The 25,782-nt window shown below is 39.8% G+C and overlaps 2 protein-coding genes and 1 pseudogene across 8 annotated transcripts in view; 1 reads left to right on the top strand and 2 right to left on the bottom strand.

Moving 5' to 3' along the window:
- LOC127678521 (anionic trypsin-2) overlaps window positions 1–25,782 on the bottom strand; it is a 238,581-nt gene that overhangs the window by 170,697 nt on the left and 42,102 nt on the right. The window contains exons 3-5 of one of the 4 annotated variants that reach the window (XM_052173530.1): window positions 25,233–25,486; window positions 24,733–24,869; window positions 24,279–24,479 (exon numbers count right to left, since the gene is read on the bottom strand). The exons of 2 other annotated variants lie outside the window; for them this stretch is intronic. In XM_052173530.1, the coding sequence (XP_052029490.1) occupies window positions 24,330–24,479; window positions 24,733–24,869; window positions 25,233–25,486 (541 nt within the window). In that variant the 3' untranslated portion in view covers window positions 24,279–24,329. Of the gene's footprint in view, window positions 1–24,278; window positions 24,480–24,732; window positions 24,870–25,232; window positions 25,487–25,782 lie in introns of those variants that run through there. One more of the 4 variants, XM_052173534.1, reaches the window with a different exon arrangement.
- LOC127678523 (anionic trypsin-2-like) overlaps window positions 1–25,782 on the top strand; it is a 204,748-nt gene that overhangs the window by 154,639 nt on the left and 24,327 nt on the right. The window contains exons 1-5 of one of the 4 annotated variants that reach the window (XM_052173541.1): window positions 7,641–7,747; window positions 8,765–8,924; window positions 11,364–11,617; window positions 11,974–12,110; window positions 12,364–12,566. The exons of 2 other annotated variants lie outside the window; for them this stretch is intronic. In XM_052173541.1, coding sequence (XP_052029501.1) covers window positions 7,708–7,747; window positions 8,765–8,924; window positions 11,364–11,617; window positions 11,974–12,110; window positions 12,364–12,513 — 741 coding nt within the window. In that variant the 5' untranslated portion in view covers window positions 7,641–7,707 and the 3' untranslated portion in view covers window positions 12,514–12,566. Of the gene's footprint in view, window positions 1–7,640; window positions 7,748–8,764; window positions 8,925–11,363; window positions 11,618–11,973; window positions 12,111–12,363; window positions 12,567–25,782 lie in introns of those variants that run through there. One more of the 4 variants, XM_052173542.1, reaches the window with a different exon arrangement.
- Window positions 13,236–19,192, bottom strand: LOC127677200 (cell division control protein 42 homolog; annotated as a pseudogene).

The raw sequence follows: 25,782 nt of genomic DNA, 5'->3' as shown, positions 1-25,782 counted from the left end.
ATGATGACACATTAGCTATTGAATAAACTTAAAAAACAAATTCCAATTGTAAAACTCATTTGATCATGTATGAAAAGACAGAATGACAGGATAAATACAGGTTCATAAAACTACAATCTCCACCATTAAATATACGCAAAAATTAACCACTACTTCCAAATTTAAAATACAAAGATTTGACAATACTAAGCATTCAGTGAAGACTATGAAAATGTTCTACAGCAAAATCCAAAAGGCTGTACATTGGGAATAACACAGATATTCAAATGGAGAGTAGTTGGCTTGTTCAACATTTTTACTATTCTTATCTCAGTCTAGAGTATGAGACAATACTTAAACGACTACAGCAGTTCTTTAAGCCTATGATTCCCAACATCTTGGTGAAAGATATTATCAGTTTATTAATAGGATCACAAAATATTAGATAATTAAACTTCAAGCTTTAGCTGTAGACTGCCATTGTGTCATGCCCTTAAGTGTTTCTCCACAGATAGGTTCAGAGTGAGATCAATCAATCTGAATATGCCTCTGGCTAATGTGATTTTCCATATGATATTGAGGATAATCTTCTTGTGGTTCACCTGTCCAGTATATGATGGAATGTGGGGATACTAGAACAAATATCTCCTTTTCCTCTAAAGCAATATAAACACTTAACAGCAAGAAAATAAAAGAGCAACTGACATGCATTGGACTGAAACCTCTGGGTGATGTGCTAAGGTCAATGACAAATGTATACCAGAGCTGTCCGATGGTAGTGGAGGTTGAGGAAGAAGTCAAAAGACATTGAGAGACCTGCTGAAGCTCATGCTAAGTATGACCACAATTCTACCTGCAGCCTCACTGCTCAGGTTGGCCATAGACAAATATAGGCTTGCCTCCCAGCAAGCAGCAAAGCTCATTTGGAACAAGGTATCAAGAGACCTACCCATTGCCATGTCAAGAGGCACAGGCTGGAAGACATGACCAAAACCTGACTGCAACTGCTATGCTCTGGTGGACCATAGACACACAGGAGACTGATTGGCACAGTGACATGCATTGAGGGCAAGGGAAGACATCCACAGACCTGTCCACCACCAAGCCACACAGGCTCGCTGTAGACAGCTAGTGCCTGGCTTGCAAGCATACCATGTGGGACAGACAGAGGAGGTCGCTCAGATGCCCAGCAGCTACATGGACCCACTGGCTGTGGGAGCCACTGTAATATGTAAGTGTGTGGTAGACAGATGGGAGAAAAGAGAAGCAGAAATATTTGAGCCCTGTCAAGGGAGATGAAACTAGAAATGTGAGGGAGAAGAAAAATAGCTTCCTATGGGTACCTCACATTACCTTCTGAGACGGTGTTGAAGTCTCACCCTGTCACTAAGAGCCATGTCTGAGACCTTTGTTGTGCAACAACTGTGCATCATGCCACCACTAAAGACCATTAAGATGTCCCTGGGCTGGTGAGCTGCCTGAACCCACATGGATGTTTAGGGGTTGTGCTGAACTGGCCCACAGTCACTTGCTGCTGTTGTTCAGTGCTGGCCCTGCCTTGGTAGTATATGTTTCACCTGGGCAGCACTATGGATCTGGCCACATTGTCTGGGGCTCAAGCTCCACCTTGGGATCCATTTCAGGTGCAGATTTCAAACCCCAACACTATTGATGGTGCAAAGATGTGCTTACAGACAGGAGCCTGGCATTATTGTTCTCTGTACTCTGAGAGGCTCTGCCAGGACCTGGCTCAAACAGAAGCAGATACTTACAGCCAATCATTGGACTAACTGGAAACCTCAATGGAAGAGTTGGGGGAAGAGCTGAAGGAGCTGGAGAGGATTGCAACTCCATAAAAAGAACCATATCAGCTAATCAGACCCTTCTGAGTTTTCAGGGACTAAGAAAACAACCAAAGAGGATTCATGGCTGGTCTGTGAACCCCATAACATATGTACCAGAGAACTGCCTTGTCTAGCCTCAGTAGGAGTGGCTGTGCTGGATCCTGTGGAGGTTTGATGCCCCAGAAGGAGGATGCTACAGGGGTGAGGTGGGAGTTGTTGTTTAGGTGGAAGAGTATCCTCTTAGAGGCAAAGGGGAGAGGGATGGAATAGGAGGCTCATGGAGAGTGGACCAGGAAGGGGAAAACGTGAAATACAAATAAATGAAATAAATAATAACAAAATGAAAAATTAAACCAAACAGCTGTATGCTGACTATATTTCAGAAGACTTGCCTACTGTCCAATACCCTACCAACCAGACAGGTAGATGTAAGCAGCCCTGTGCTATACATACCTGAGGTGAGTGAAAGGTCATGATAAGGCCTCTGAGACCCAGAACCAGATAAATTATAAGTTTGGTGTCCAAGCTCTTCCAAGAAAAGAATAGCAGAAGGAGCCAAAGTTTAACTTATCTCTTAGGGACCTCCGGCTTGCTTAGCATTTTAGATGCCACCTGTGGCAAGTCTCACATTTCACATGAGTTTCCACATTCTTTTCGAGCCTTGAGAGATGATATGCCAGTTTTAGTAAGGTTAATAGCAAAAAAAAAAAAAAAAAAAAAAAAAAAAAAAAAAAAAAAAAGCCATCTGAGTCCTAGTATCTTTTTTATTAATTAGAAAATTCCTTTTCTTTTATTCTCACCGTACACCATCTTTTAAAAGGAAAGTGATGTTCCACATGTTAAGCTATGTACTGCATGACTTTTTTCTTTTTTCTTTATTAGATATTTGCTTTATTTACATTTCAAATTGTATTTCCTTTCTGAGATACCCCTCTGAAAACCCTCATCCCCTCCCCTCCCCCTGCTTACCCTCTCTCCCAATTTCCTGACTGGCATTCCCCTATTCTGGAGAATCAAGCCTTCACAGGATCAATTGTCTCTCCTCTCATTGATGTCTGAAATGGTCATCTTCTGCTACATATGTAGCTTGAGCCATGGGTCCCTCCATGTGTACTTTGTCTTGTCTAGTCCCTGATTTCAGTGGGATTGTTTCAAGTTTATCTCTATTTAGTTTGATGTTGGTTACTGGTTTGCTGTATATTGCTTTTATTATGTTTAAGTATAGGGCCTAGAATTCTTCCCCTTTCCAAACTTTTATCATGAAGAGGTGTTGGATTTTGTCAAATGCTTTCTCAGCATCTAATGTAACGACCATGTGGTTTTTTTTCCTTTGAGTTTTTTATATAGTAGATTACATTAATGGATTTCCATATATTGAACCATCTTTGCATCTGTGAAATGAAGCCTACTTGATCATGTTGGATGATCGTTTTGATGTGTTTCGAATTCAGTTGGCAAGAATTTTATTGAGTACTTTTGCATTGATATTCATTAGGGAAATTGGTCTAAAGTTCTCTTTCTTTGTTGGGTCGTTGCATGGTTTAAATATCAGAGTAATTGTGGCTTCATAAATCAAATTGCAAAGTGTTCCATCTGCTTCTACTTTGTGAAATAATTTGAGGAGTATTGCTATTAGGTCTTCTTTGAAGGTCTGATAGATCTCTGCATTAAGCCCATCTGGTCCTGGGCATTTTTTGTTTGGGAGACTATTAATGACTGCTTCTATTTCTTTGCAGGTTATGGGAGTGTTCAGACCATTTATCACATCCTGATTTAACTTTGGTACCTGGTATCTGTCTAGAAAAATTTCCATTTCATCTAGAATTTCCTCTTTTGTTGAGTATTGTCTTTTATAGTAGGATCTGATGTTCTTTTTGATTTCCTCAGTCTCTGTTGTTGTATCTCCCTTTTCATGTCTGATTTCGCTTCTTTTGGTTCTAGAGCCTTCAGCTGTGCTGTCAACCTGCTAGTGTATGCTCTTTCCAGTTTCTTTTTTGGAGTCGCTCAAAGCTATGCATTTTCCTCTTAGCACTGCTTTCATTATGTTCCATAAGTCTGGGTATGTTGTGCCTTCTTTTTCATTAAATTCTAAAGTCTTTGATTTTTTTTATTTCTTCCTTGACTACGTTATCATTGAGTAGAATGTTGTTCAGTTTCCATGCATATGTGGGCTTTCTGTCATTTTTGTTGTTATTGAAGACCAGCCTTAGTCTGTGGTGATCTGATAGGGTGCATAGAATTATTTCACTCTTCTTTTGTCTGCTGAAGTCTGTTTTTGACCGAGTATATGGTCAAATTTGGAGAAGGTACCCTGAGGTGCTGAAAAGAAGATATATTCTTTTGTTTTAGGATAAAATGTTCTATAGATAGCTGCTAAGTCCATTTGGTTCATAACTTCTGTGAGTTTCACTGTTTCTCTGTTTAGTTTGTGTTTCCCTGATCTGTCCATTGATGGGAGTGAGGTGTTGAAGTCCCCCAATATTATTGCATGGGCTGCATTGTGCGCATTGAGCTTTAGCAAAGTTTCTTTTATGAATGTGGGTGCCCTTGTATTTGTATCATAGATGTTCAGAATTGAGAATTCATCTGGTAGATTTTTTTTTCTTTAATGAGTTTGAAGTGCCCTTCCTTATCTTTTTTGATTAGTTTAGGTTGAAAGTCGATTTTATTTAATATTAGAATGGCTACAACAGCTTGTTACTTGGGACCATTTGCCTGGAAAATTGTTTTCCAGCCTTTTACTATGAGGTATTGTCATTCTTTGTGCCTGATCTGAGTTTCCTGAAGGAAGCAAAATGTTGGGTCCTGCTTATGTATCCAGTCTGTTAGTCTATTTCTTTTAATTAGAGAATTGAGTTTATTGATATTAAGACATATTAAGGAAAAACATTTCCTGCTTACTGTTGTTTTTGTTATTAGAGGTGGAGTTGTGTTTGTGTGGCTCTCTTCTTTTTGGTTTGTTAGAAGAAGATTAATTTCTAGATTTTTCTAGTGTGTAGTTTCCTTCCTTTTGTTGGTGTTTTCCATTAATTATCCTTTGAAGGGCTGCATTTGTGGAAAGATATTGTGTAAATTTGTTTTTGTCATGGAATACCTTGGTTTCTCCATCTATGGTAATTGAGGTTTTGCTGGATATAGTAGCCTGGGTTGACATTTGTGTTCCCTTAGTGTCTATATGACATCTGTTCAGGATCTTTGGGCTTTCATAATCTGGTGAGAAATCTGGTATAATTCTGATAGGTCTGCCTTTATATGTTACTTAACCTTCATCCCTCACTGCTTTTAATATTCTTTCTTTGTTTAGTGCATTTGGTGATTTATTATGAGTCAGGAGGTATTTCTTTTCTGGTCCAATCTATTTGGAGTTCTGTAGACTTCTTGTATGTTCATGGGCATCTTTTTCTTTAGGTTGGGGAAGTTTTCTTCTATAATTTTGTTGAAGACATTTACTGGACCTTTACGTTGGAAATCTTCACTCTCTACTATACCTGTAATCCTTAGGTTTGGTCTTCTAATTGTGTCCTGGGTTTCCTGGATGTTTTAGGTTAGTAACTTTTTGCATTTTGCATTTTCTTCGACTATTGTGTCAATGCTTTTATGGTATCTTCTGCATCTGAGATTCTCTCTTCTATTTCTTGTATTCTCTTTTTGATGCTTGCATCCATGACTCCTGACATCTTTTCTGGGTTTTCTATGTTCAGAGTTGTTTCCCTTTGTGATTTCTTTATTGTGTCTACCTCCATTTTTAGATACTGGATGATATTGTTAAATTCTTTCGCCTGTTTATGTGTGCTTCCCTGCAATTCTTTAAGGGCTTCTATCTGTTTGCCTATGTTCTCCTCTATTTCTTTAAGGGAGTTATGTATGTCTTTCTTGAAGCCCTCTATCAGCATCATGAGCTCTGATTTTAAATCCAAATCTTTCTTTTCCCATGTGTTGGGATCCAAGACTTGCTGTTGTGGGAGAATTGGGTTCAGATGGTGCCATGTTGCCTTGCTTTCTGTTGGTAAATTTCCTATGTTTGCCTTTTACCATCTGGTTATCTCTGTTGTTAGTTCATCCTGCTGTCTCTATCTGGCACTTGTCCCTCCTGTGTGCCTGCAAGCTTGTCTCAATACCTCTGGATGACCAGCTCTCCCCTGGCACAGAGTGCTCTGGCACTGTCAAGCTTCTGGGTGCAGGTGGAGCCCAGACGGACTCTTTCCCAGCTGCTGTGCCACTCCTGTGCTCCCTGTAATCCTGGCTGTACCTGCCTGCTCAGTCACTGGAAAGAAGATCATAGTGCATTTTTCTTATGTTAAATATCTTGAAAAGCTGTCAGAAAGTTTACAAACAGAACAGTACTCTACTTAGGCATGACCCCATGAGCAATTTATTGAGATTCAGGGAGACTGTGAGTACAAAATATATTTTATATCTGTTCCAGTCAGGCCAGAGATAAGTATAGAAGATAGTAATAGGCTTCACAGGTGTGTTATCCACAGTACATTCTGGTGTCTATTTCCTTCATCATTCTTGAGGAATGACATGTCAAAAACCAATCAGTAGATTCTGAACCAGACTTTTCCTCTTTGATCAGCTTCACTAGAATATTTGTTAATTTTCTAATTTGAAAGAACTCAGCCATGAACTCTACCAGTTCTTGTCCCTCAACAACACTGAGATCAAACTAACTGAAAAGGTGAGTAGATTCTGTACAAGGGTTTCTCCAATTAGCTCATAACTTTTGACATAACCTCACATATCATTTTTCAATACAATCACTATAGGCAGGTGATGTCTCAATAAATTTCCATGCTGGGGTGCAGTGGCTTTGTTAAAACTTATTCACAGATCTTTTACAGTCATGTTTTCTCTGAACTAGGTCTGATATAATACTGTCAATAAAAATATAGGCTATCAGATTCTACCTATATTTTTCATATTGATTTGTGTTAATGACTCCTTGTTAATAAAATAATCTCTCTATTGAAGGCAATTCCTTGAACAGAAATCAGACTGAGTATTGTTGAAATCCTTATATCCACTGTTGTCTATAGACTTCTATCTCAAACAGACTGTATTGAAATAAGGGAATCACAAATGTAGATTGTTAACAGAACCATGAAAATGAACTCATAAAAGCATGAAAAAATAAGGGTCAAAGGTCATGACTGAGAGGAGAGAGGAGAATGGAAATGGTGTATCCCTGGAAATAATTAAGGAAACTCCTACTCAAACCACATTTGTCACACTTGAAAACATTTTTCTTTTATGAACCTTGTTAGAAAACAGAGCCAAATAAACCTATAGTAAAAACCATTTCTCCCTTTGACTTCTTATTAAATACTCTTATTCTGATGTCCAATACCCTTGAATATGCTATTTCTATATAATAAACTATTCTAAAACTAATAATAATAATAATCATCTCATAGTTATTAGATCCAGATACAATGTTTCTTCATATGACACAACAGGTTCCAATACTCACCAACATATACGAATACCAGATCTTCCTTAAAGTTAATAAATACATTTCCCATGATATTAGGGTATATCTAATGAAGATTCCTATTCTCTACCACATCATCCCTTTACATGAACCTAAGAAGGCTGTGATACATAGATACAGTCTATGTTGCCACTATTTTGCAAAGCCTCTTTAAAAGAATCATCTCATATTCATGTCTCCATTAGGACGAAATGTTTCCTTATCACATATACCTCACCTAGTCACAGAGTAGACAAACAGTGCATAGATGACGTAAGGCTCTGCAAAAGGGAAAACCACAGGTGTGTTTGTGTAGAAGCAGTCAGGGCCCTCCCATTAACACCTCCTTCTCACTACTACATTGGGCTATAAAGGCAGGCCTCCCACTAGTGCTTACTACCTTTTGCCACAATGAATGCTCTCCTGTTCCTGGCCCTTGTGGGAGTTTCTGGTGAGTTCCAAGCCTTAACCTATGCTATACCTTCTTCTAGAAGCTGTGGCCTCCACCATCAAGCCAGTATTTTCACCGCATCTCTACTGCAATATCTTCTTTCTTCTTCCAGAAGCTGCTCTGCTTCTAATCTTTGAGGCCTCTCTATAAGCTTAGTTTATTACTCTTTCCACTCTCATGTATAATGTGATCAGATAGTCTAGAAAAGGAAGGCATGAGGCAATGCCAGGAAATGAACCAGCAGGACTCTTTAGGGTTCCAACACCTGAGGCTACCTAATCCCTTGCTGCCTTTACAGAGAAAAATTCATAAGTTGAAATTTGAAGTAATTGTTAAAGTGGAGACTAATATCTAAAAATTCTTACTTTATATGACTGGAACAGTGACTTGTATTAGGAAGGCCATTTTGGTAATATATGTATATATTATATTTGTTAATATATGTATATTTCATAACATGTTTATATATATTTAAAAATACTGAAGTAACTTGCAAGACTTTAAACATGCAATAAAATAAAATCAATGATTCCAGCAATAGCTTTACACTATTCTGTCTTACATCAGGCATGTTCCCTATTTTTTGTTAATATAGTGACCCAAGACATAAAAGTCTGTGAGTACACAAAGCTTTATACACTGAGCATATTTTGTAAAATACTTCCAAACACAAAAAGCACTTGAAAGCTGTGTTAACCAGATGGGGTCAATGGATGATGATCATCAGATCAAAGAAAGTAGAACAGCTGCACCGTGTTTCTGCAGGCTGAGAGCATTGATGGTTATGTCCCTGATAAATTATCAGAGTACAGTCACCAACACAGTATCTTCCTATTGTTGTGCAGTGCTATGTACTGCAGTATAGTGTTGGACAAACTGTACTATGCCTACAGTATTATCTATTTAGCTTCTCTTCTTGTATTGATTAAGAATCCCTGGTTAGCTGAAAGTTGAAGGCTCCATCTTCCAGCACCTTGATGAATTGTCTTCTCAATGGTCTTTTTGTGTTTATTCTAGTTGCTTTCCCTGTGGATGATGATGACAAGATCGTTGGAGGATACACCTGCCAAGAGAATTCTGTCCCCTACCAGGTGTCCCTGAACTCTGGTTACCATTTCTGTGGAGGTTCCCTCATCAACAACCAGTGGGTAGTGTCTGCAGCTCACTGCTATAAGACGTAAGTAGTGGGCCCTGACTGTACAGAACACACACTTGACCTTTCTAAGGGCATAGTATAAGATCAGACAAAAAAATGACCTTATACAGTGAATGGCAACAGTCACAGAAAAGACATTACTTATTTCTTCTTTTGGAGAGAATAAGAGTACAGAATAGGAAACATTCCAAACCTATAAATCAACCAAAATTCCTTAGGTGAATAGTAAAAGCAAGGAAAGTTGATTGTAGGATAGAAAGAATCAAACATGAAGTCATACAAAGACTTTCACATGAACAATCCTGGGTCCTATACCATGAGAATAAACAAAGGAGTTTTCAGTGAGTGTGGAATATCTGTGAACATTTTAAAAATTCATGTGTTTTTCTTCATTTCACTATAAAGAGGGCACTGAGAACTGGTTTGTATACAAGATGGTGTCAGACCTGAACATGCATCAGAATCTGTAACTGCCTGCATCCACAGTGAATAGGGTCCATGGAAGAGAAACTGGGGATATATGGGGGGGGGGCAGCAAAAAGACCTGAGGCCAGGGCAACCCAATTAATGATCGAGGCCCCAAATTTAATGGGGGTCTGACAATTTAAGAGTTTGGGCCAGTCCCTCCCCCCAAACTCCGGGGTGTGTTCCAGGAAAGTGGTCAGGCTGTTTGTTGGGCATTGACTCCACTGCTAAGGCAGCTGGGTGGGTCACCAGCTTAACCCAGGAATTCATAGATCTGGAGGAAGAATGAACGTCACCTTTACTCTGAGCGCTCCACCCTAGGTGGAGCAGGATCCTGAATAGCACAGGAATCCATGCTCAACAAAGGCTGGGAGAGGAAGTTCACCTTGATCAATGTCGAGTTCCTACCAAGAGGCATGATACCCCAATATGGCTCTGTACATTTCCTCACTTTTTATTAGTTTGAAAATAAGGAGGTAGCAAACAAGTGGATAACCATCCATCAAAAGACAGTGGGCCTTAACCAGGAAGGGGAAACAGTGACCTTGATTCTTCTTGAATATTTTATGGCATCTTTTTCAGAGGAGAGGTTTAAGGCTTCCTGATTATTTTAAGGAAAGCCTCTCCATGCCCACCTCTATGCAATCAAGTGTGCTTCCAAGGGACTCAGAGACAGAAGACATGGTCATCAGTCTGCAGTGCTTTGCCTTGCACCTGTCACTGGTGCCCATGTCTGCTCACAAGTAGACACACATAGATCTGAGTTCTATGTGGCTCCTAAAAGGAGATATACTTGCATAAGTTTTGAAGACAGGGGGTCTGCAAGAGTCCTTAACAGATATCGCAATTTTCAATCCAGGTGAGCCTGAATGGAGACAGCCAGTCTGCTTAACAAACAAGGTCATGAGTTAAAGGTGGAACAGAATTAACTTGTCTGTGGAAAAAACACAAACATGCCTTCTTATCCATATTACATACTGATCAGGATCATTTCAGATGCCAATAAGAGAATTCTTTAATTTCACCTAGGCATCAATATGCCTACTTATAGGATACTACTATAGATACTCAGCAAGGAGTTCCTTGGCATTCACATCTTATAATTTTCTTAAAAATATACTAGCATAACTTAAATAAAAAGCACGGGGATACAATTTTCCCTCTCTTTTCTATTTTAAGAAGACATTGTTTTAAAATTTTTTATAGTACTTCATCCTTGAAGATAATAAAGAATTAAATTGTCAAGGACATCTCAAATGTCTGATGAATATAATAAATGGGCACGTCCATTATCTTCTTTAATTTAAGTTGGAACACCAAGTATAAACAATAATGCAGGCAGCAAGCATAGAAAATAACCATAACATTTTTAGTTAATTTTCCTGTTAGAAATGTTGCAACAAGAAAGCCTAAAATGTATCATTAGTCACATGTACATATTTTTGTTTTCTAAATTAGAACTAGGAGTTGTTTGTCTTTTTGCCGCCTCCCCATCTATTCCCAGCTTCTCTTCCAGGTACCCAGTTTGCTGAGGCTGAGGGCAGTTACAAGAATCAACCAGATTATAATTAGAAAAGTACAGAGGAAACCACAGAGAGTGAACTCATAGCCACTTGGGAGATGGCACATTTGCACGGATAGAGCTCTTCTTATTACACATTAGATGCCTGGTTTTTTGTTTTTCTTTTGAGAAAAGAGGAATTAGTAGGGTTGATACTGTGCAAATCCACAGAGGAAGAAGGAAGATATAAGGAGATATTTTGTTTAAAAAGAGGGGAAGGACTGCAACTGCAGTGCTTTACCTCAGTCATATTATCTGTCTTTGAAACAGGAGTCAGGTCTCACTATGTTACTTGCCCTCCACACCTCTGTCACTTTGTGATATTAAACCAGGCTTCTCCCCATTCTAAGCTGATTCCACAAAAAGTGTTTAAAATTTGTAAACTACTTGAAATAATGGAGAAGAAGACTATAACAGGCTCCTCTTCCCAACAGCCGCATCCAAGTGAGACTGGGAGAGCACAACATCAATGTTGTTGAGGGCAATGAGCAGTTTGTCAATGCTGCCAAGATCATCAAGCACCCCAGCTTTAATTCAAGGACCCTGAACAATGACATCATGCTGATCAAGCTCGCTTCCCCTGTGACTCTCAATGCCAGAGTGGCCACTGTGGCTCTGCCCAGCTCCTGTGCACCTGCAGGCACTCAGTGTCTCATCTCTGGCTGGGGCAACACCTTGAGCTTTGGTGGTGAGTAGAACACTTTATATACTTCCTTTGTAATTTTCCAGAAGCAAGCAAGGTTCTACACTGAAACCATTGGCTCCTAAGATGCAAAACCATTGCAAGTACCCAATAACACCAAGTACTGCAGTGCGTTCAAAAGATATTTGCACACAAAATGATCTTGTTCCCAGCATGTAAACAGATCAGAAGAAGAATGTTCTATTATTACTTCCCAAAAGGACATCAATAATCACTATTGTGGGATCTAAGTTTCTTGCCCTGGCCTTAATATCTTGAAGCATATTCCAGAATTGTCTCAACTCAAATACTGATATCTATCCTGGTCTGAATCACATTTCTTTCTTATCCCTTCCTCAAAGTGAACAACCCAGACCTGCTCCAGTGTCTGAATGCCCCTGTGCTGCCTCAGGCTGACTGTGAGGCCTCCTATCCTGGACAGATCACCAGTAATATGATCTGTGTTGGCTTCCTGGAGGGAGGCAAAGATTCCTGCCAGGTAATTGGATTCATTTTCCCAAAAATATTTGTTTTCCTAGGATTGGAATTGGAATGGCCAATTGCATGAGGCAAGAAGGTTCCAGGGAAAAGTGAGGAGGGCTATTCTAGAGTTTATTTCAATATGTCCGCAAGAATAGAGGATGGACTAACCAAGGGAGACAAAGCAAGGCTAGAATGGCATCTTCAGGTCAGAGTACTGTGGTCCTTTTTCCTTATGCCTCTTGATTCAATACTGTATTTCTCCCTCCTAGGGTGACTCTGGTGGCCCTGTGGTCTGCAATGGACAGCTCCAGGGCATTGTCTCCTGGGGCTATGGCTGTGCCCTGAAGGACAACCCTGGTGTGTACACCAAGGTCTGCAACTATGTGGACTGGATTCAGAGCACAATTGCTGCCAACTAAGCATCCTTAATCCTTTTGAATTCATTGTGCCAATAAAGTGACTTTTTTCACTACTTTCTGTCTCTCTGACCTCTTAATCTGTGATAAATAAATTCCTGTTTGAAGTTATTTCTCTTTACCATTGAAATCTTGTTAATAACTTCCATCTCCAAATATGTTATATGGAATAATATTTCAGCAGCAGTTTAAAAGAAACTATCATTAATAATGAATTATAGAAGTATTACAGGTTCTTTTTCTTTTATGACATCATATATCAGAAACTTGATGCTAAAATATTCTTAATATGCTTTGCATGTTTACACATGATTCTTTTTCAGTTGTGAAGTGTTTTGTTAGATTCATACACATCAAAATAATTTTTATAGAAAGAGTTGAGACACAAGAAAGTATCAGTTTGCCCTTATGAATCTATATGATCAGGACTGTGGAAGGTGTTCACCCAAACATTTACTAAACTGGATATTCAAACAAAATAATGTCATAAGGTCTGTATTAACACTTGTGCTGAGGAAATGAGTCTCTTGCTCTTTTTCTTGAGAGAGCTTCAGCCAGTTGTCCAAGGGTTTCTCATAGGCATGGAAGAATGAAAAGGAATGGCCCTGATTGTTCCTCATGTTGGGTAAAAGGATGCTCCTTACCCTCATACTCATAGTTTCTTAATAAAGTAGGCCTGCAATCTTAAGGAGATGGTAATTGTAATGATATGTTTCCTAACAGCATCATCCATGGCTCTTCTTTGGTTCTAGAGACTCTAGGGAAGGCAATGTTGTTTCATCAAACACATTCTTTAGGCCTTTCTCTGTGAGAGTAGAATAATCCACATATTTGACAGCCTTCAGATACCACTCCATCTTTTCACCAGTCTCTGGAAAACAAGGTTTCTCTTTGGTCTTGGCAACTTTCTTAATAGTAGAGAGATCATCTCTGAGACCTGTTTGAGTCCAAATATACAAGAAAGAACTCTTTGGGTAGTGATGAATTAGCAACCCACTTTCCTTTCACATTTTCAAATGGGGATAGAGAGACCACTGAGAAACAAACTAGAAAAACATTTCTCTGGGGATAACTTAGCAGTCTTATTCTGTCATAATCTTGTCCTGAAGTATCAAAATGTCCAAGAGTATATGGCTTCCTACCAATCATAAGATTGACTGCATAGTTATTAAAAACAGCTGGTACATATTTTGATGAAAATTGATTCACTGTATAGGATATTAGTAGACATGCTTAATCAACAGCACCATCACTCACAGCACACTTTATGGAAATAGTTCAATACCTACTGTTAATATTTCAAATATGATGGTGATCTCAGCTTCTACACTGTGGCTACATGTGATTTTTAACTCAACACTTTCATGAACACATACATTGTTAAGGAATAAATAACATATACTTTAAATGAGAGATTTTTAAAATGAAAGTTTCCTTTAAAAGTGAGGTGATTCTTCATGGTCATAGGCTCCATGGCTTGGTGGAATTGTTGGTTGCCTCTGTCCTTTGGAGGCTTGATTAGTACTTTCTGGTATCATAAAAACTAATCCTCAATAAGAAGGTATTCAAGTCAGTTCAGCCCAGGAGCCTCTGGTCATATGACTGAAATGCATGTTGTCTTCAACAAAAAGCAATTACTTTCTACCTCTTGTGGGACAACCAAGTGCTGTAAACAATAGTTCATAGCAATGTTTCAAGAGTCTCTTGTACATCTCTGAGAAACAACTCAAAAGAGGGCTTTACAAAGACAGGTTATTAGGCTTTTGTTTGATGGTCTTTGCTTTTTGGAGGAATTATTCTTAGCCTAAATAGAAATTTCATTAGTTTTGTCATATATGTGAAATAAAGATTTGTAATATATATATATTACATACTATACATTTCTTTTAAGGTTTATTGCTATAATTCCTAATCATATTTTTAGGATTCCTTACTATTATCCTCCTGCTTTCTTCTTCTGTGTTTATTTCCCTGGCTCTTTTCTCACTTTTTTCTTTTCTTCCATTTCTTAATAGTAGAAAGATAAATGGTAAAATGTTTTGCCCCCTGTTATTCATTCTCTATTGCTCTTCCACTTCCCTATGCTGGCATTGGTCCCTTTTACATTCCTAATTTTTTTTCTACTTGTTCATTTTGTTTCTTTTTGTTTCTTTTCCTTGGTGTTCCATAATATACACTCATATTATAAGATTACTAAGTATGGGGCTCTAGTGAGTAATAATATGTGCTATTTGTAATTTGGGGTCTGAGCTAGGATATTTTCCATGCATTCACTTGGAAAGTTGATGGTTTCACTTTTTGTAAGTGAATAATAGTCCATATTGTGCATGCACACTATTTCATTATTTACTAATTTGTTTACATTTAGATTTTTCCATTTTTTTTTTTAGCTCTGATGTACAACCTGGCACTAACCTATGACTCTTGTATTGAAGTATACAAGTCTGAACAACAAGAGGGAAAGTATGACTGATTCTGGTAACCCAAAAAATACCTAAGGCTACTGAAGACGTTTTGGAAAAAAAAAAAACCTATATCCACTCTTTTACTAAACCAGGATAATACTAAATTACATTCTAAATTTTTGCCCTTATATGTAGTCTTCAGTTTGCATAACTTCTCTTTGTAACACATAGGGAACATTAAAAAGGTTTATAACCATAAAAATGTGGATTTGTGGAGTATGATCCCAGTAGATTTGCCTACAAAATATCTCTTGCCCTGATGGCTTAGGGAACATTGTGGAGAAATTTGGTAACTTTTTTTTTTGTTTGTTTGTTTTTTTGGTTTTTCGAGACAGGGTTTTCTGTGTAGTCCTGGCTATCCTGGAACTCACTCTGTAGACCAGGCTGGCCTTGAATTTAGAAATCTGCCTGCCTCTTCCTCCCAAGCGCTGGGATTACAGGTGTGCGCCACCACACCCAGTTTGGCAACATTTTAAAAATCAAAGAATCAGTGAGTACGTTGTGATATTGTATCTCCAAGTTATATCAGTAGCTACACCCATAAAGTCTCACCAATATAATGCCTACATACAAGCTGAACAAAAACCACAGTAACAGATATGCCAAAGTTAACATGAAAATACCCATGAGGTCACATACAACCTTAAACAATGAGTCATAGGTGCATAAGGAATGCTGACAATGGGAGAAATACGAATTCCCAGGTAGAATGTATTAGTTAAATAACCAATAAACAAAATCTTGAGATCCCACCCCCAGCCTAATACCATGTGACCCTCACAGGCAGACTATGCCCAAGGCAATCTCCTCTAAGCCACATACATTATAGGCACATAAAGCAAGCCTGAGATATACCCCAGCTTTTTCCCACAGGGAATGAGGTGGTAGACATACCTCAGATGAACCCAATTGTACTGGGTAGTTTTGTGTGTCAACTTGACACAGGCTGGAATAATCACAGAGAAAGGAGCTTCAGTTGGGGAAGTGCCTCCATGAGATACAGCTGTGGGACTTTTTCTCAATTAGTGATCAAGTGGGGAGGGCCCCTTGTGGGTGGTACCAGCTTTGGACTGGTGCTCTTGGGTTCTATAAGAGAGCAGGCTAAGCAAGCCAGGGGAAGCAAGCCAGTAAGAAACATCCCTCCATGGCCTCTGTATCAGCTCCTGCTTCCTGATCTGCTTGAGTTCCAGTCCTGACTTCCTTTAGTGATGAACTGCAATGTGGAAGTGTAAGCTGAATAAACCCTTTTCTCCCCAACTTGCTTCTTGGTCATGATGTTTGTGCAGGAAGAGAAACCCTGACTAAGACAAATTGGTACCAGTGTAGTGGGGTATTCCTGTGACAACCTGACCATGTTTTGGGGAGGACTGTGGAAGGACTTTGGAACTTTGAGCTAGAAAAACCATTAGAATATTAAGAGTTTGGTGGAAAGTTCTGTAGGAGATTGGAAGACAATGTTAAAAACACTGCAAAAGGTGGAGGCCTGGCTTGTGAAATTTCAGAGGGAAGATTAAAGACTCTTACAGTGGCCATGTTTTGATTGTGAAGATTCTGTGGTTTTGGTTAGCTGGGGCTGAAGAATCAGCTGTGAGTAACAAGATACCAGAACCACTAAAGCAAACCTTTGTGTTACTGGGACTATTGATGCTCGTTAGCTGGAGCTAAGAAATTAGCGGTGATCAAGAAGAGACCAGCATCACTGAGATGAAATCTTCTTGGAAGTGTTTCTGAGAGCACAGAGAGTGTGTTCCAGAGATAGCTACAGTTGTATTTTGTGCTGTGGCTGGACTTGGTACTGTGTAAGAGTCACCCAGATGGTACTGGTTTTGAAGGCATGAAGGGGTCATGAAGAGTAGCTGAGGCTCTTGGTACAGTAAGAGGCCACATAAGGCCATTGGTGAAGGTGCAGCCTCAGTTACAATTGATGGCCCAGGACTTGAAGAGGTCATGCATAGGAGCAGAGGCTTGTCACCCTGATGAGAGCCTATGAGAGGCTATTGGTGAAGCCTAATTACAGTGGAAGATAGCAGCGTTTTGGAGATGCCAGTACCATGCGATGACCACCAAGAACAGCAGCAGCAGTGGAGTACAGGCAGCTGGAGCCTAGAAGACAAACTGTGTGCTACAAAGGGCAGAGCTGAGGAAGTGACCCAAGCCCTTGGAGGAGCCCAGAAGATTGTGAGTTGGATCCCAGACATTGAACCATTGGAGTTTGAGTTTTGCTTTTGGTTGTGACTGTGCCCTGATGTTTCCTTCTTGAAGGAAGAAAGTATTTTAGTGGAGCCCACAGTTGAGAGACTTTGAATTTTTAAAAGACTTTGAATTTGAAAGATATTGGACATTTTAAGGTGATTGAACTTTTAATATGTAAAGACTGTGGGACTTTTAAAGTAATTTAGATCTTGGAGATGAATAAGAAAGTAAGGGTTGAGGCTTAATATGATGTGTTTGTGTGTCAAGTTGACAAGGGGTCAATTGTACTGGCTAGTTTGGTGTGTCAACTTGACACAGGCTGGAGTTATCACAGAGAAAAGAGCTTTAGTTGGGGAAATGCCTCCGTGAGATCCAGCTGTGGGACATTTTCTCAATTAGTGATCAAGTGGGTAGGGCCCTTGTGGGTGGTACCCACCTTTGGGCTGGTGTTCTTGGGTTCTATAAGAGAGCAGGCTGAGCAATCCAGGGGAAGCAAGCCAGTTAAGAAACATCCTCCCATGGCCTCTGCATCAGCTCCTGCTTCCTGACCTGCTTGAGTTCCAGGCCTGACTTCCTTTAGTGATGAACCGCAATGTGGAAGTATAAGCTGAATAAACCCTTTTCTCCCCAACTTGTTTCTTGGTCATGATGTTTGTGCAGGAATAGAAACCCTGACTAAGACACCAACCCAGTGTGATGGCCTATAGAGGCAGAGCAAGCATGAGCTGACCCCCAGCCTTGTGCCACACAGGCCCAGGTGGGCAGACCATACCCACAGATGACTACTGCCCAGGATAAACCACTTGTTAGAGGACTCTGCATACTCAAAGGACCAGAGCAACATTAAAATGAGGAAGTAAATTGTAGAGAGATAGAAAAGAAGAAGGAGAGAGAGAGAGAGAGAGAGAGAGAGAGAGAGAGAGAGAGAGAGAGAGAGAGAGAAAGAACTGGAGGCTGGAGACTCAAGGATAGCCCGATATGAGTAGCTAGGGATGCCCTCTAAAGCCATGGTAAAACCCCGGCCAGTGCTATGGTCAAGGGCCATTTCTGAGCCCATGTCAATGCAGCACTGGTCATTTGTTCCCACCAAAGACCAGGCAGATGTCCCTAGACTTTCATGCTTCCTGGGCCCAGTTGATGGGTGAAGTAACCAGGGCTGTCTAGAGCTGGCCCCATCACCTGAACATTAATTGACAACTAGCCACTAAGTGTTGAAAGCAGGCGTGGTGCCACCACCCCTCCTCAGCTTTAGCACTTGGGAGAGTCAGCTTTGTACTTAGCACAGGAAACACAGTAGAGCTGGCCTTGGTGACAGAGGTAGCAGATGAGCCATCCTGAGGATATTAGCTCAGGAGATCTGGCCAGGCCACTTGTCTGCTGCAGGAGGCTCTCATCAACTGCAGCAGTCACAAGGGATGAACCCAGGGTCACGAGTCCAGGAGTACTGTTCCTGCTCCTCAACTGCTGCACCACTCAAGAAAGTGGGCACTACATTTCACATGGGCAACACAGTAGAGTCAGCCTCAGAGAATAAGAATATGTAAGCTGGCCTTATACTTTGCCTGCTGCAGCATTAGATGAGCTAACTAGGACAGTGCTGGAGGGAGCTCCCCCGAATGGTGATGCTGAGGGAACCTGGAAGGCCAATAAGTACAGCTACCACCCTGATCCAGATCCAGGATTTTGAGTTGGCCCACTCAAACACATAACTTATCTATGAACTGCAGAAAAGTGTGAAGGGGCCGGTTGTGCAGATCCAAAGCTGCAGGATATACATAACACAGGGCAACAAGAGAATATTCAAGAGTAGTCTCAGTGAGGAACCAAACTGATAATGTAGTAGAAGTCAGAGTCCTTTAATGAAATTATTGACTCACTGCAATGAACATTTGCAAGTAAAGATATAGTAAAGGGTAAACTTATCTATTGCCAATGGGAGTGCAAATTTGTACAGGCACTATGAAAAGTGTGGCGCTTCCTATGGAAGGTGAGAATTTTTCTACATCAAAATGCAACACTACCATTTTTGAACACATACCAAAAGGATTATTCTTCTATTACAAATTTATTTTATCAACCATATTCATTGTAGTTCATTCATCTATTCACATAGTAAAATTATAAACAATCTAGGTGTTAATGAATTCATGGATCAAGAAAATGTTGTACACAATGGAATATAATTCAGGTATTTAAAAAACACCTAATTTGGAGGTAAATGGATAGAAAAAAATCATAAGTGAGGTAAACAAGACTGAAAAAAATGACATCTATCTGCTTATCTTGTAATGTTAACTGTTACTTTATGAGAAAGATACAATCTGCCAAGCCACAAAGTTATAGAGAAAGTATGAGGCAGTAGGTAAATCTCCCTAGGAAGATGGGGGACTGGCAGAAGTGGACAAGCAGTAAGCTTTTAAAAACTTCCCATTGCACCTAAGTTCACCATACACAGAGAATTGAGGATCACTTTCTATATCAAAGAGCCATTATATCTATATCAGAGGGTGTTAGACCTGGATATGAGTCCAAGAGATAAGTAAACCAATGATTAAATACTTAAACACAGACTTAAATATGAAATACAAAGAAGAATACATCTTGAAAAGATGAAGGGTTTGTTTTCTCGCTACAAAAACCAACGAGTAAGCAGGCAAATATTTTCACACCTGACACTTGAGTCCTATAGCAAAAAAATTATATCAAAGTTTTCAAAAATACAGCTAAAGGTTACTTATCTTTCATTTTCTTTGTTCTTTTGATAATTCTATTAGAAGATGAGTAATACTGTCTCCAAAGTGCACTCTCAACCATGAGTGTGGGTGGAAAAGATAGTAATAAGTTAATAAAATATAGACTGCAATGTGTCATGGTCTAGATTGTGACTCATTGGCTTTGAAGTAGAGATCAAGAAAATGAGCCAGGCAGTGGTGGCACATAATTTTAATCCCAGCACTTGGGAGGCAGAGGAAGGCAAATTTCTGAGTTCAATTTCTGTATCCTGGTCTAAAGAGTGAGTTCCAGGACATACAGAAAAACCCTGTCTCGAAACCCTCTTACCCCCCCCCCCAAAAAAAAAGAAAGAAAAGAAAAAGAAAAGATAGAGAATGAATCTCCAATTAAGTCTCAGAACCCCACTGCGAAGGTTTAGACAACAGCTATTGACCCTATTGGTTGAAACAGTACAGTGTCCTTTCAAAAGAAATGGGGATTAAAAATTTCCATGTTGTCTGACCAATGACACAGTGGATTAAGAGCTTCAGCTGACTTCTTACTTGTGTAGCACTAGATATTGGAAGTGTATTACAATTATAATTGGTCACAAGACAGACCTCAACAAATATAAAAAGATAGAACTAATCCCATGCCTCCTATCTGATCACTATGGAATAAAAGTGGTCTTCAATAGCAACAGAAACAACAGAAAACCCACAAACACGTGGAGATTGAACAATACTCTACTCAATGACACCTTGGTCAAGGAAGAAATAAAGAAAGAAATTAAAGACTTTTTAGAACACAATGAAAATGAAAACACAACATACCCAAATCTATGGGACACAATGAAAGCAGTGCTAAGAGGAAAACTCATAGCCCTGAGTGCCTCCAAAAAGAAAATGGAGAGAGCATACATTACCAACTTAATGACACACCTGAAAGCCCTAGAACAAAAAGAAGCTATTTCACCCAGGAGGAGTAGAAGGCAGGAAATCATCAAACTCAGGGCCGAAATCAATCAAGTAGAAACAAAGAGAACCATACGAAAAATCAACAAAACTAGGAGCTGGTTCTTTGAGAAAATCAACAAGATAGATAAACCCTTAGCCAGAATGACCAAAGGGCACAGAGAAAGTATCCAAATTAACAAACTTAGAAATGAAAAGGGAGACATAACAACGGAAACTGAGGAAATCCAAAAAATCATCAGATCCTACTACAAGAGCCTGTACTCAACACAACTGGAGAATCTGGAGGAAATGGACAATTTCCTTGACAGATACCAAATACCAAAATTAAATCAGGACCAACTAGACCATCTAAACAGTCCCATAAAGCCTAAAGAAATAGAAGGAGTCATAGAAAGTCTTCCAACCAAAAAAAGCACAGGACCAGATGGTTTCAGTGCAGAATTCTACCAGACCTTCAAAGAAGAGTTAACACCAATACTCTTCAAACTATTCAACAAAATAGAAACAGAAGGAACACTACCCAATTCCTTCTACGAAGCCACAATTACGCTGATACCAAAGCCACACAAAGATCCAACAAAGAAAGAGAACTTCAGACCAATTTCCCTTATGAACATCGATGCAAAAATACTCAACAAAATTCTTGCCAACCGAATCCAAGAACACATCAAAACGATCATCCACCATGATCAAGTAGGCTTTATCCCGGGAATGCAGGGTTGGTTCAATATACGGAAATCCATCAATACAATCCACTACATAAACAAACTCAAAGAACAAAACCACATGGTCATTTCATTGGATGCTGAAAAAGCATTTGATAAAATTCAGCATTCTTTCATGCTTAAAGTCTTGGAGAGAACAGGAATTCAAGGCCCATACCTAAACATAGTAAAAGCAATATACAGCAAACCGGTAGCCAGCATCAAACTAAACGGAGAGAAACTTGAAGCAATCCCACTGAAATCAGGGACCAGACAAGGCTGCCCCCTTTCTCCTTATCTTTTCAATATTGTACTTGAGGTACTAGCTCGGGCAATTCGACAACATAAGGAGGTCAAAGGGATACAAATTGGAAAGGAGGAAGTCAAACTATCATTATTTGCAGACGACATGATCGTCTACCTAAGTGACCCAAAGAACTCCACTAGAGAGCTCCTACAGCTGATAAACAACTTCAGCAAAGTGGCAGGTTACAAAATCAACTCAAGCAAATCAGTGGCCTTCCTATACTCAAAGGATAAGCAGGCTGAGAAAGAAATTAGGGAAATGACCCCCTTCACAATAGCCACAAACAGTATAAAGTATCTTGGGGTGACTCTTACCAAACATGCGAAAGATCTGTATGGCAAGAACTTCAAGACTCTGAAGAAGGAAATGGAAGAAGACCTCAAAAAATGGGAAAACCTCCCATGCTCATGGATCGGTAGAATCAATATAGTTAAAATGGCCATTTTGCCTAAAGCACTATACAGATTCAATGCAATACCCATCAAAATCCCAACTCAATTCTTCACAGAGTTAGAAAGAGCAATTATCAAATTCATCTGGAACAACAAAAAACCCAGGATAGCTAAAACTATTCTCAGCAACAAAAGAAAATCTGGGGGAATCAGTATCCCTGACCTCAAGCAATACTACAGAGCAATAGTGTTAAAAACTGCATGGTATTGGTACAGTGACAGGCAGGAGGATCAATGGAACAGGATTGAAGATCCAGAAATGAACCCACACACCTATGGCCACTTGATCCTCGACAAAGAGGCTGAAAACATCCAATGGAAAAAAGATAGCCTTTTCAACAAATGGTGCTGGTTCAACTGGAGGTCAGCATGCAGAAGAATGCGAATTGATCCATCCTTGTCTCCTTGTACTAAGCTCAAATCCAAATGGATCAAGGACCTCCACATAAAGCCAGACACTCTGAAGCTAATAGAAAAGAAACTGGGGAAGACCCTTGAGGACATCGGTACAGGGAGAAAGTTTCTGAAAAGAACACCAATAGCGTATGCTCTAAGAGCAAGAATTGACAAATGGGACCTCATAAGGTTACAGAGTTTCTGTAAGGCAAAGGACACCATCAAGAGGACAGATCGGCAACCAACAAATTGGGAAAAGATCTTCACCAATCCTACATCAGATAGAGGGCTAATATCCAATATATATAAAGAACTCAAGAAGTTAGACTCCAGAAAACCGAACAACCCTATTAAAAAATGGGGTACAGAGTTAAACAAAGAATTCTCACCTGAAGAACTTCGGATGGCGGAGAAGCATCTTAAAAAATGCTCCACTTCATTAGTCATTAGGGAAATGCAAATCAAAACAACCCTAAGATTTCATCTTACACCAGTCAGAATGGCTAAGATTAAAAATTCAGGAGACAGCAGGTGTTGGAGAGGGTGCGGAGAAAGAGGAACACTCCTCCACTGCTGGTGGGGTTGCAAATTGGTACAACCACTCTGGAAAGCAGTCTGGCGGTTCCTCCGAAAACTGGGCACCTCACTTCCAGAAGATCCTGCTATACCACTCCTGGGCATATACCCAGAGGATTCCCCACCATGTAATAAGGATACATGCTCTACTATGTTCATAGCAGCCCTATTTATAATTGCCAGATGCTGGAAAGAACCCAGGTATCCCTCAACAGAAGAGTGGATACAAAAAATGTGGTATATCTACACAATGGAGTACTATTCAGCCATTAGAAACAATGAATTCATGAAATTCTTAGGCAAATGGATGGAGCTAGAGAACATCATACTAAGTGAGGTAACCCAGACTCAAAAGGTGAATCATGGTATGCACTCACTAATAAGTGGTTATTAACCTAGAAAACTGGAATACCCAAAACATAATCCACACATCAAATGAGATACAAGAAGAAAGCAGGAGTGGTCCCTGGTTCTGGAAAGACTCAGTGAAACAGTATTTGGCAAAACCAGAACGGGGAACTGGGAAGGGGTGGGAGGGAGGACAGGGGAAGAGAAGGGGGCTTACGGGACTTTCGGGGAGTGGGGGGGGGCTAGAAAAGGGGAAATCATTTGAAATGTAAATAAATTATATCAAATAAAAAAAAAATAAGGAACTTTCATCAAAAGTCTCCTATTTAAAGTATAGGAAATTTATTCCTTAAGAACAGATGTGTTTGTGAAAAGATTAAATTAAACATCACATGTGAGGAAAGACTATTATATTAACGTTTTTAGTCTGAACTTATTGATATATGTTTTTCTAAGAGAAAACCCCTCTAATACTTCTACCACTTTTTTTTATTTTAAACTACTGCTGAAATATTACTCCACGTAAAATATTTGCAGATGTAGGATACTAACAATATTTCTATGGTAAAGAGAAATGACTTTAAACAGGAATGCATTTCCCACAGACAAAAGGATAAAGAGATCAGCGACTCAGAAAGTGGGGAAAATTCACTTTATTGACATAATGATGTTAAAGGGATTAAGGATGCTTAGTTGGCAGCAATTGTGCTCTGAATCCAGTCCACATAGTTGCAGACCTTGGTGTACACACCAGGGTTGTCCTTCAGGGCACAGCCATAGCCCCAGGAGACAATGCCCTGGAGCTGTCCATTGCAGACAACAGGGCCACCAGAGTCACCCTATGAGGGAGAAATACAGTATTGAAGCAGCAGGCATAAGGAAAAAGGACCACAGTACTCTGACCTGAAGATGCCATTCTAGCCTTGTTTTGTCTCCCTTGGTTAGGCCCATCCTCTATTCTTGCCAACATATTGAAATAAACTCCAGAAAGCCTTCCTCACTTTTCCCTGGAACCCTCTTGCCTCATGCAATTGGCCATTCTAATCCCAATTCTAAGAAAACAAATATTTTTGGGAAAATGAATCCAATTACCTGGCAGGAATCTTTGCCTCCCTCCAGGAAGCCAACACAGATCATGTTACTGGTGATCTGTCCAGGATAGGAGGCCTCACAGTCAGCCTGAGGCAGCACAGGGGCATTCAGACACTGGAGCAGGTCTGGGTTGTTCACTTTGAGGAAAGGATAAGAAAGAAAATGATTCACACCAGGGTAGATATGAGCATTTGAGCGGAGACAACTCTATGGACCCTGGAACATTGTTCAAGATATTAAGACTCAACAAGAAACTTAGGTCTCAGAATAGTCATTATTGATGTCCTCCCTGGAATTAATAATAGAACATTCTTCATCTGCTCTGTTTATATGCTGAAAACAAGATTATTTTGTATGCAAATATCTCTTGAACCCACTACAGAACTTGGTGTTATTGGGTACTTGCAGTGGTTTTGCATCTTAGGAGCCAATGGTTTCAGTGTAGAACCTTGCTTGCTTCTGCAAAGTTTTGAAGGAAGGAGATGAAGTTTTCTACTCACCACCAAAGCTCAAGGTGTTGCCCCAGCCAGAGATGAGACACTGAGTGCCTGCAGGTGCACAGGAGCTGGGAAGAGACACAGTGGCCACTCTGGCATTGAGGGTCACAGGGGAAGCGAGCTTGATCAGCATGATGTCATTGTTCAGGGTCCTTGAATTAAAGCTGGGGTGCTTGATGATCTTGGCTGCATTGACAAACTGCTCATTGCCCTCAACAACATTGATGTTGTGCTCTCCCAGTCTTACTTGGATGCGGCTGTTGGAAATAGAAGCATATTAGAATCTGCCACCCCATTACCTCCAAATACCTCATAGGTATTGACCACTTTTTGCTGACTATATCTGGAAATGGGGAAGAGGCCTTGCTTAATAAGACAGAAGTAGGAGTGTTGTGATGTGCAACTACAATTGTGAAACCCAATTCCTTTCTACTTAAAAAAAAATGGAATATGCTTAGTGTGAAAGACTGCTGTGCGAATCTCCTCATAAGTATATCTCCTCTTTTTGCATACAACTATTTCCTTGTTTCTTCCTTTTTCCTGTCTCTTTGTA

The sequence above is a fragment of the Apodemus sylvaticus genome, chromosome 2, assembly GCF_947179515.1.
Source record: "Apodemus sylvaticus chromosome 2, mApoSyl1.1, whole genome shotgun sequence".
NCBI classification, from domain to species: domain Eukaryota; kingdom Metazoa; phylum Chordata; class Mammalia; order Rodentia; family Muridae; genus Apodemus; species Apodemus sylvaticus.
Note: the sequence above shows the minus strand (reverse complement) of the source record. Positions and strands in the feature narration are given on the sequence as shown.